The 12,378-nt window shown below is 37.3% G+C and overlaps 2 protein-coding genes across 2 annotated transcripts in view; one reads left to right on the forward strand and one right to left on the reverse strand.

The window, feature by feature from the left end:
* LOC111940938 (uncharacterized) overlaps positions 1–12,378 on the forward strand; it is a 776,486-nt gene that overhangs the window by 228,275 nt on the left and 535,833 nt on the right. The gene's annotated exons all lie outside the window — the stretch shown is intronic.
* The window catches only part of ST8SIA4 (ST8 alpha-N-acetyl-neuraminide alpha-2,8-sialyltransferase 4), a 50,658-nt gene that overhangs the window by 15,335 nt on the left and 22,945 nt on the right, over positions 1–12,378 (reverse strand). Inside the window, exon 4 of the mRNA XM_086868752.1 lies at positions 11,026–11,319. Within this exon, the coding sequence (XP_086724878.1) occupies positions 11,026–11,319 (294 nt within the window). The remainder of the gene's footprint in view (positions 1–11,025; positions 11,320–12,378) is intronic.

Below are 12,378 nucleotides of genomic sequence, written 5' to 3' on the forward strand. Positions count from 1 at the left end.
ACAGGTCTGTATTCTTGAAAGACTATTTTCTAAAAACTTGGATCACCTGGTTAACTCTACCCTAAAAAATAAAAAGCCTGGTACAAAAAGTTGTGTTAGATTTTCTTTCTGGGCCCAATACAAAATAAACAGTTATAAATGCAGGCAAAAGAAAACAACTAAATTTTAAGTAGGGCTACAACTAGAAATGTGTTTTAGAGTCAATTGCTTTTAGAGGGGCTCAGCTTGGGATTTTTTGGTCCCTGCTATGGAACATTATATTACATGTCCTGAAACAGGGCAAAATTTATAAAGATGATCCCAGTATGAGTACTCTGCCCACATCTGAAACCATTTCATTAATGGCATGGATACTGAAACTCATGTTGAAAAGTGCAGCCTGTAAATTTTCGAATATGGTCAGGATGCTCTTTGCTCATTGGACTATAAACAGTTTTAACCTGCTTTCAGTTTGTGCCAGCTGCCCTTTACAGCTGAAGTCAAGAATGCCTAATACCAGGCTGGGCACAGTAAAATAACATGCTCAGTGCTATGCTGCTTCTTAGACTAACTTCAGTTGTGTAGAAACTCTGGTCTCTTTCAATTTAATCAATACAAACAGAAGTCTCCTATGTAGAGATTATTAAAGAAAATGTGCATTACAGGACCTTAAATTTGATCAGTGCAATGAACCAGAGCAGATGAATCAGATACAAAAGCTACTGATTTTATGATCTGTCTCGGGGTGATTTATGATGATAGTCTATTCCACAATCCTCTGCTTTATGCTCAAAAATGGTAGTTGTACCTTTAAGGCCTAAGACTGTCTTTGTGTTGGGCTGGGGAGGAGGGAGCTTTGGGGCTTTTGATGGGCATGTTTGAAGACTCATTTCGTAGGTGTTCCATGGCTCTGTGAGGTTCAGTTCTGTTTGGCTAGCTTGGCTGCTTGGCCCAAGGCAGCCTTTTCCTTCCCTGGCCTGGAGCAGCCGCAGTAGGAATCTCTGATCTGCCTTGAGGTGAACTCAAGAGCTGCAGGTCTGAGAGTGGAGTGGGACTGCTGGGAGCAGGGCTGCCCTGCTCCAGCCCCATGCCTCAGGGAGCCAAGGGAGAAAAAGCACACCAAGAGGCTCCAGCTGTTTCACCCCACACGACTGCTGTGGAGAGGAGAACAAAGCCAGAGAGACACCAGGGCTTTGCCTCCTGCTGGAATTCCTCTGCGGAAACTCCACTTCTCTAGGAGTGAAAACTGGCACCATCCTGCACCATCTGCCAGGAAGAGGCATTTCTCCAGCATTTCCACCATTCTCTGGACATTTTTGGGTAGAACATGATGGTTTGGTGTTGTTTTTCTTCCTCACCTTGTAGGCCATTTTGCTGTTAATAAACGGCTGGGGTTTTTTTTGCATTTTCCTCTATTAGTATTCATTTTCTACTGGTGCAGGGGGCTTGGTTAAACTCTTTAGGAGACTACTCATTACAGTGTGTCCTCTCAAATTTGTCTCAAAAGTGAGACATCATCATGGTTCTCATTGAATTAACCAACCAACAAAGACAAGCTTCATACAAATAAAAACATAGTATTTCAGCAAATGAAGGAGGCAGAAGTTACTCCTTAGCATCAAGATTGCACAAAACCTTTGACCAGTCAAAAGCATTCACTGAAGCACGTGCTATCATGTGTTGATGAATGTGTTTGAACAGAAACTATTTGCTGAATCAGAAATTAATGTGGAACTCGAAGTGTCAGACTGCCTTTCAAACTCCATTAAATATGAAAAGCACACTTAAACAATACAGAGGAGTCCATACGCCAAAGGACCAGTGTCTTTAAAGAAAGAATGAAAGCTCACTGATCACTTCCTATTAAATTCTACCTCTTTACAAACAATGCCAACCCAAATGTCCATTAAATAGCAATGGGATTTAACTGGAATTCTGCCAAACCCATCAACTGGTTTCACAAGGACATGCAATACACCAAGGAAAAAACAGTTTTCAGTCACTTCTACAATCCATCAGAAACAAATATATGACACCTATGTGGAAGGCTGCAGATCCAACTAATGATTTTACAAGCAGTAACTTCTCAAGGGAAATTTCTGTGATTTTCAAGTAAGAAGATTAATGGATGTTTTTACTCCACAAAGATTTTCTGTCTTTAGCTTGGTTTCTGATGTGACAGCCTTCTGCATCACCTTCTCTTTCAACTATCTATGAGAGGAGCATAGAGAAAAATGACAAAAAACTTTGCCATTATTGGCTAGTATTAAAAAAATAGAAATGCGTCCTCTGCATTGTACAACTTGCTTTATTTTCTTTATGCAGGTTTCATACACATTAAATCTGCACTGCATCAAGAGGCATAGAGTAGGTAAGTATCTACTGTTTTTCACTTTATTACTGCTGTTATATATCAAATAAAGAAAAAAAGGAATCATGAGCCAAACCACTTCACTAGACTGAAAGACTGAAACAAAGCAGAATTTAATAAGGATAAAACAACCAGTTTGTGTAAATGCATTTAAAATTATTTTAAAAGGAAACAGTTCTCACTTTATGGATTAAATCCTTTAAACAAAATCTGAGCTGTGTTACTGCTACTTACAATGCTACTTACAACTCTTCATACATTGTCAGTGGCTTTACAAAGTTAGCATCAACCATGTAACTCACAGCCATTTGAAGTGAGATCTTATATTAATATTATCTTATATTAATGCTATAGAAATAAAGTGTGTTTACACACTGGCACATTTCCCAGATATTCTGCGCTCAGAACTTGCCTTGCATATTACGAACAAGTTTATAGAATTTGAAAACAAAAGACATATTTTCTCTTCTCTTTCACCTCTGCTTCAGAGAATGATTATTATACCAAAAAAAGCAATGATGGCTTAGCTATCTCATGAGTTAACACAAGGAGATCTGAGGCGTAACTTCATCACCAGTCTTTATGTACTATCCTTGGTGGTGAGAAGCCTGCTTTTCTTTTAACAGATCCATTTGGAAAAGATGTTTGCTACTAACAACGTCAGAGAACTGACATTAACAAATGCGTGAACCAAATCTTCCTCTACCCACATTCTCTCAAACCTGTTCTCTCTTTGCTGAATTCATCCAGTTCATTTTCCAAAAGACTCCAGAGCCAGTAAGCATCATCCCTCTGAATCTGCTCCCACTGTGAAATACCCCTGGGGGGGAAACCCACAAACTACAGCAAATCAACTCTTTGGAAACCCACAGAAAACCCCTTGCAGGCAGCAGAAATCCCAATTGCCACCAGTGATCTAGGGGTCAGGCCTGCATTTTGTTTCCAGCACCAGCATGCAGCAATACTCCTGCAGCAGGCTGAGCTGCCCTATCTGCTTGGCACTCATTTTGCCACAGCACAGCTCACACCCTCCAGTGGATGCCTTTTAGGGAGGAGAGTGCACTGCAACATGAAGGAAGGGCTTACCTCCTTGATCTTGTCTTTATCAGACCTCAGGATTTCTCTTTAGTGATTTTTAAATGACTGCTAGCTCTGCAAAGGGAGATAAAACTTAACACTGAGATTATTTTCTGAAACCTTCTTGACATTGAGAGCTGTGTTCTGTAAACCACCTTTTTCCGTATTGCATTTCAGTGCTTTGTCCATTATGGACTAAGAGGTGAAAAAGGCAAGGCCTCACCTGTAAAGCCTGCACCACATGTGAATCTTTCTCCTGACTCATTAGCCCATCTGTGTGTTACATTTCATCTGAGGCTAAATAATTTGATAAAAGCATAAGTTGTGCCATCTGTTGGTTTCAGTATGACTGTGAAACACCCACTTACTTCCCTTCTGCCAATCCTGCTAGTGAGTGTGCCCACACTCCTACCAAAATGGAAAAAAAAAAAAAAAAAGAAAAGAAACAAAAACCCCAAAAACCCCCACCTTGTGAGCCTCAAAAATATTCTGAAACCAGGGACTGTACTTGTTTTCAGTGAGGCTCTATCTCAGATTCTTTTACAGGTCTCCTTTTCTTGCACAAGAAAATGATTACTCATTTTCTCTGGAAAGTCCTCTGTATCCCAGAGGTAGACAATAAAGTACAAATACATGTGGAAATGAAAAAGCAAGTTTGAGCAATAACTTTTGCTAAGTCCATTTTCTTTCACTACTTGATGATACAAAAATGCAAATTGTGACACTTGCTTCCACTTATCTGTAGAGTAGAAAACATCAATAAGCTGTTTTCGCAGTGCTCATGAGGTACAGGAATTATAATATTTCTATACAGAAATATTGCTTAAAAGAAGTTAGAAAGTAATTATTTTTCACATATTATAAAAGTAACTACTATTTTCCCAGTTTTTCCTATGGCCTATTAATTCACCTGTTAAGGACAGAAGGAGAGATCTCAGAAAAGGACTTCAGTACAGCAGTGTTACAGTATTGAATTCATGATGGGAATCCAAACAGCACTAACTTCCCACATATGCATTGATACATCCTCATGGCTAAAAATGAGGATAAGGATAAGCCTAGCACCTAAAAACAGGATTCACAGGAGCAACGTCTGCTGAAAGAGACATTCAAGAAAGAATGGAGAGGGACAGAGACTTTGGTCTAGAATGGGAAGGAAATGAGAACTGGTGAGAGACTTCAAATCTCATTCCATCACTTCAACTAAAGTGTGCTTCCTAACAGCAAGGGAGCAGAACCCAGATTTACCACCTGACAACTTGGTTATTTTCTTTGAAAACAAGTTCTGTTCTTAAAACATCACACCAGGCATGTCAGCACTGACTCCCAAGGGTCTGAAATAGGGATATGCTCACCCTTTTTCTTACTTTCTAATTATTTGATGTAAACTGAAACAGGCTTACAGGCTGCCCTTAAAAAGTCTATACACAGCTTATGTACCAAATAAACAAATTCCTCCCCTCACCTGGGGGCCTGACACTGCCCAGACGCTCCCACTCCTCACTCTTCAGTGGGGTGGGGAGAGACCAGGAAGAGCAAAACCAAATGAAGTCAGGGATCAAGACATAGACAGCTTACTAGGTGGATGAAAGAGCTGCCTCCCACCTTCTTCATCTGCTACCACAGCTGTATTGCTTGCTGAGCATGATGCTGGATGGCACAGCATTTCCTTTGGTAACAGGGAAGTTTTGAGGCTGTGCAAATGCCATTCAGGCACAGCTAAAACACTGGCATGTTATTAACAGCTTCTTACCCACAAATAGAACACACAGAACCTACATTTTGGCACAAATGTTCAGGAAAGTAGCAGCCATCAGTCTTAGCACCTGGTAACTCCAGACAAAATATCCCCAGACACTTCTCAGTGCTTCTGATCTGGAACACCTAAATCCCTCCCTGTATACCGATAAAAACTCAGAGACTTCAAACATATCCATTTAAACACTCTTGAAGTAGCTCATATGCATTAAGAAGCACAGCTACAGAAGACACTAAGCCAAACTGACACTGTTTATGTTTGTGTCAGTGTATTATTTCACTGAAGCACTGCTCATATTAAAAGCCCAGTGACCTGAATTGACCAAAGCAAAAGGCCAAACCACATTGTGCATACAGCTATAGCTTTGTTTGCTTATTTCCACATTACCTCAGTAGTAGCTATTCATATGAAGAAATCTGTTACTGGCTGAATGCTTAATACAACCTCTCCTCAGTACAGAAGCTCAGAAAGATCACAACTAAATGCACACATCTTTAAAAACTCTTGGAAGGCATTATAATCAAAACAAAAATAAGCAGAATTTTCATTATTGTCTTATCTTGGAAACATCAGTTAAAAAAAAAAGGAAGAAAACCTAACAATCTTCTCATGCATACATGTTCCAGCCAGAATCAACAGATGATTCATCTCATGTATCAAAAAAAATCACAAGAGAAGCTATTCTTAATTCTGTTAATACTATATGGCCAGCATCACTTTCTGTGGATTCCAGTCCTGTTAGTGGTTAATCAAAAACAGACAACAAAAAATGTTTCTAGTTTGCTTCTCACTTGCACAGCTACAGATTTTTTTACAGGAGTATGGGATTTGTAACACATTCTCATGATTTGCAGAAACTCAGGTTTTATGTAAGGGAAAAACAAATTAAAAAAAAATCATAGTAAGTACTAAAATAGTTTTTAAATAAATACAAATTTGCAAATAAACTGTATGAATAAATTATGTATCACTCCCTGATTAGGTCCTAGGAGTTATTAGCATTAGATAGAGTGACATTGCTCATGGTAGACAATCTAAGCAAGAGAACCTGAAAATGGAAAATTTCATTCCTATTTTTTCTTATGACTAATACTGTTGCTCTCCACTAGTTGAAACTTGAAGTTCAATCTGGGAAGAGTAAGTTTTACAAGTGCTAGGTTCATAAACATTGCTGATAAGGGGTAAAACATTTGCCTTAGTAAGAGATGAAACAGTTCTCCCAAAACAAAAAACCTACAGAAGTTTATTGTCAAAAGGCAAATAAGTGTAAAAAAAGGGATAAAAATATCCCTATTATCATGATAAACTTATCTTGGCTTACCTGGCGGAATGGACCATGGAGTAAAAAAATATAAAAAAGCAGTTTAGTGCACTGTCAGTTCTGCTTTCATGTTCTCTGCTTCAACTGTGCTTGCCTCCAATGAAAACTCTCTCTTATAAAGTGAGATATCTCTTGACAGACCTTGCTAAATCTTTCAGAAATGTGATAAAATAGGACAACTTGTGTAAAGAAAATAAAAGCTCATCCTCTGAAACTTTAAACTATATTAGGGCATATTCTTAAGAGATGTTGGGGTGCTGCAGCTCTGGCAAGAAGCTGCTAGTTTCAGCTAGACTGAAAAGTCAACCCTGGAGTGTCTCCACTTCAAGAACAAAAACACTTCCTGCTCCCTGCATAGGACAGGATATTGGGATTAGACAAACAATTTCACACAATAGATTAGGTCCTTAAAATCAAACTAACTGGCTTCCCATTAGTTTGTATAAATTAAACAAAGCCAAGGATACCCTATGCTAGGCATAAGGTACTATAATGTAAACCTCTTATTTTTAACATCCACTTACGTAAAAAACAGGAATGTACTGCACTGAAAAGTAGCTAGTGTGAATTTTTTCCCAGTATTTTAAATATTTATATACATGATGCAAAAGACACAGTCATTTTATATTTAGAATTCTACTTTTAGCATAATGGCCATTTTTTTTTCTCAGGTGATTTATTCATCCACGCATTCTAAAACACCTTTTCTTAATAAATACATATTAGCAGTAAACTGAAACGGGAAGTCTGTTAGCAGAAAGAAAATAAACACAAGTGTTGGCAACATAGATTACCCACAGTACTTGTTTCTCAGAGCTACTGAAGAACTACTTGATTTCTGCATGTTTCAGTTTCTTAAAGTATTTTTTCTGTAACTCCCAGAGTAAAGAACTCTGAAGATGCATGGTAAAGTTGTGTGGTAAAGGTCACTACCATCCAAAGAACAGCTGTTTGCTTTCACTTATAAAGGAAAAAAAAGACCCTGCACTGGGAAGTAACCATAAATAGGCACAGCATGCTCCCTGCATAGGCAAAACTCAAGAGATTTCAGTGGGAGTTTTGCTACATTTAATGCAGGATAATACTGCTTTTTCACAGGCAGGATCAAGAAGGAAATACGCAGAGCACTGGCAAATCCCACAGGATGTCCCCACAATTGTTCCATATCCAAAAGATGGGAAGGAATCTAATGTGAAGCAATTTAAGTGATATTGCTGCTGAGTGACTAATAGTTCAAAATATACAGTTTCCTACTGGATTGCTCCAGTTGGAAGAGCAGCCAAGAAAACATTCTTACACATCAAGATGAGCGTGAGAACTTTGTTTCATGGATTTAGGAGAGGAAATACAAGAAAAAACCTTCTCAGAAAACTAGTGTATTTTAAATCTGTATTGCTTGTCAGGGCAAGGGGGTGGTGGTGCTCAGCCACTTCAACAGATATCTTCTAATATTCACCAGCAGAAGCACAAAAAACATAGAGCTGTGCAAGGCCCTGGGAGTTAACTGACCTTCACTTAATGCACCAACTAGATGTTTAGTCTCAGGAACCCGTTCTAATCCCACCACAGACCCTCAAGGCAGGATCCACAGCAGAACATCCTGCTGATCCTACTTCTGAGTTTGGTTGTCTGCCACGACTAGAAGTAAACAATATGATCTGGACTCTAATCCCAGCTGGCTCAGTTCCTGTTTTTGTCTACTGTTTCATCCACACTCAATTACAGCTCTGCTACTGAGACAAGTCCCTCTAAGACACTTTCCACACCTCAGAGAGTATAACTGCATTTGGAAAATAGTACTACAAATAATCCTAATGAAATAGTTCAGCATTAAATCTCAGCCTTCTTAATAAAAAAATAGTTTCTGAAATTAGTCATTGAAGTAAATAAAAAAAAGTTATGTGGTTTGTTCATTGTAATTACTTTATAATTAATCTTTTTGACAGTGACATTAGAAAGCAAGTAAATGTTTTTAATCAGTTAAGATGTTAATTTAAAGATCTTAGTTCCACCTTGAACTCTACCATGTATTGATTGCCTCATTTATTTTGTCAATATGTGCACAGTGACATTAAAAGTTCCATAAATTAGCTTTTAGAGACACTTTGGGAAAAACTCATGCAACCTCTCCCAAAACACTTTCAAAATCTCATACTCGAAACTTAATGATCAAGAAATGAAAAAGCAAAATAGAGAAAAATTATCACAGGTAACTACTTGATCTAAATCTACCGAAGAAAAAAAATCTGACTACAATGGGGATTTATGATACTACTGACTTAAAAAGCAGTTGTCGTGCTGGACTTTGCATGTATATAATCTGGTTTTACAACCTAAAATTCTGAGATTACAGAAGAGCATCCATTACTCACAGCAGTTTTATAAAGCACGAAACCAGCAAAACAGTTGTTTCTTTTTCCAATACCACATTACCTTTTTTTTACCCCCAAAAGTGTGTAACAAACAGGAAAAAAAGCTTTCAAGATTATCTCAGAATGCAGCAATTTGACCAATAGAAACTATCTTATCAACAGCAACTCTGGAATGCTATATACTGCTCATAAAGTTTCTTTTATTAAAAGAGAAGGAAGAACAGGAGTGAGAATTTCAGTGCAGTGCTGTGATTCTAGCCAAAATGACCTGTTACTAGATAAAACTCTAACATAACTTGATACTGCATTAGAAATAAAGAATTTGGCCACATTAGATCAGAAGTCTAAGAAACTTTATGTTCTGCCCCTAGAAAGTGCCTAACACCACATGCTCTAAAGACTAATGAAGAAAATTTTACAGTTTGATAAATATAGAAAGGAATACAGACAATACTTTCCCAGTCTTGAACCTGCACCCTTCAGCACAAGATGTTCTCTACCTGCATTAAATATGTCAGGCTGGAATCTCGAACCATATTAATATAGTAATTATTAGATATTAAATGATTTGGCCCAAAATTCACCATACTTCCATATTTTAATAAAATTTTAGTTTCACTAAACCAAAGAACTCTTGGTATCTATTTAAATTTACTGTGGAGTTTAAACTCCAGATTCAACAACTGGATGAATCCACGTATCAGATGACATAAGCCACACAGATGGCTAGGTATAATCTAAAATACAGCTCAATCCAAATTTTCAACAATTCAGATGGCAGAGTTTTTGCTGCTTTGTTTAGAAAGACTATGTAGGTAGTAGTAATATTTTTAAGACAAAGCCCCCTGAAGGACCTTCAAATTGGCCAGCTTAAAAACTGCACATTCTGAATTGTCATTCACATTTGATAATTTTGCCCAGATTTAGCAGCTGGAAATTAAAATTGTTGCTTGTAAACTGGAAGCAATATCAGGTTTATATACACATTCAAACCCACAGGCATTTTGAATATTCCAAAATTCAACACAATCATGGCCCATAAATAGCAAAAGTCTAAATGTCTACTGAAACTGAGTAACTCAGTAAAAAAGTAAAGGTTTTCTGAAGGATTTCCTAATTTCCAAGGCAATAGATTATTTTTTTCCAGTGCCAGAAGTGCACCACAGAGGGAATGCAGCAGTGAAATCTATGAGACATGGCAGAATATGCTGAACAATTTATGTCAAAGCTTTATTCTTGTATTGCATTGGGATAATGGTTCAAACATTCTTTCTAAACTTGTCACTGCTGCTGTAACAATAGGAACAGCAACATAATCAGTAACTGGTGTACAAGCCAATAGCAGCACTTGAAGGTATCTCCCTAAACCCCACAAACAGCACATTTCAAGGAACTCAAGCTGAATGTTATCATATTGTCATAATTGGATGTACAAACACATTGCAGCACCATCATCTTTGGAATAATTTTCAGGCATAGCTCAATATACTTGTAGTATACAGTTGTGACAAATACATTGGATCCTTCAGCTGACAGTTTTGTTTAATTATGGAGTTAAAAGGAAAAGTATTTTCTCAAAACATGGATACATCTTTTTTCTAGTAAATGGTTTCATTAACATTTTCAGTGATTCTAGTCAATATTTATGAATTGTTCAAGCATCTGGACAAATACAAAAGGAGAAAGATTGCTCCAAATCCTAGATATTTTATGAAAGAGCTCAGTACTTTCATTATTGATGCCAGGCTTCATTACTTACAGGGTTGCTTTCTTACCCCTGATGCTATTTAGAGATTGTATTTTTTATCTTCACAGTTGTTTCCCAAAGAAGACATGTAGCACTTCCACTGAATTCAGACTATTTTTAAAGTTAGTTTATCACTAAATGATGATACATTTTTTCACACAAAAGTGCAGTTAGAGAAGTTATTGTGCTAATGCATTTCAGCTGTTTGCAGCAGAGCTGGCTAAATGAGTGGCCAGCGTTATCTACCAAACAAACTTGTCATAAATGCAACCCATTATATCAATAAGGGGAACACCACTATGCTCCTTTCGACACTCATCTTTTTTTTTCTGCCTGCTAGGAATTCTAGTTATGAGTTTCGTTGTGCTGAGGACAGACCAGTCTTTTCCGTACACTTACCCTCTGACAGCATGAATGAGTCTCAGTGATGGATAGGCGGTTCGCACTTTCAGTTTATTCTTAAGGATTAATGCATTAACCCACTCCACATGCTTCTCTCCACCTTTGACCATGAAAGCTGGAATCCAAAGGACACTGTCATTCAGCATAGATAGTCTACGCACAAATTTTTCTCTGTCACTCTCATTCCGAAAGCCTCCAAATGCTCTTTGTACAACTGATGGGTTCATGGTAATAAAATCAGATTTAGTTCCCACATCGGCAGCAAACTCCACCACAGGAGCTAGATTGCACCTGAAGAGGAAGAAATTAATAGAAAAATGAAAATAAATATGAAACATTAACTCAGAAAAATGTGTGCATGAAGGGAAAGCTAAAAATGAACATGCAAGTCCAATTCAATTTAATGTGAGAAAAAAATAGCAGTGATAAGAGGTGTAATAACACATAGTATTTTTACTCAAGTTGGACAAGAATCAGACAATTTTTAAAAAAACATTAAGCATACAGGATGCTGTGAGAGAAAAAATTCCTCTTTGTAACCATTTGGAAACCGTATCATCATGCTCTAGAATGCATCAACATGTAAAGCAGGGCTTGTGAATAATATGCTTTCTTAAACCTGCTACCTTTCATTATTCATTTATCATCATGTTACCAACAGCTCTCACACAAAGAAAGCCATGCTAGCAAAAGAAAGCATAATTTGTACAGTTTAGTCCATGCATTTTTATTTTACTTTACTTAAAACAAAGTATTTAAATATTATTTACAAACTAACTTTACCGCATCTTTAAATGAGTTTTTTGGTATCATCACTGCAGTTGATGTTTAAAATTCAGTATTTTTACTTGACTTAGAACTGCGATTTTTGGAAAAAAGTATTGAACTTTCAATTTTTCATTCATACCTAATTTTCAAACCTTTCAAGCCTTTTTCCTAGGATTGAGAAGTTCTCATTATGCCATTGCTCAGCAGGTTTTTACCCCCATTACATAAACACATACATATGTAATCACACATAGGCATTCAGTGCAGGCAACAAAATGCAACTCAGAAATTAGTTGTGATTTCAGTGACCAGTATGATATGACAAACAAATCATCTCTACAACATTCTCAATTAATTAGCCTGTAGCTGGTATGCCCCCAAATTGTATCCTGACACAACAATATTTTCATAACTTAACAGACTGCTCTGTTAAGTGAAGCAATAAGCAATTGAGAAGCAATGTTGGAACAGGCTCCTCCAAAACATTTGAATGTTATCACACTCCTAATATAAACAGTATTCCATTAATTCTGCAAATTTTTATCCACTAGTTTCTTCTAATGCCAGATGCCCAATGACATA

Source organism: Cyanistes caeruleus, chromosome Z, assembly GCF_971803275.1.
Source record: "Cyanistes caeruleus chromosome Z, bCyaCae1.hap1.1, whole genome shotgun sequence".
Taxonomy (NCBI): domain Eukaryota; kingdom Metazoa; phylum Chordata; class Aves; order Passeriformes; family Paridae; genus Cyanistes; species Cyanistes caeruleus.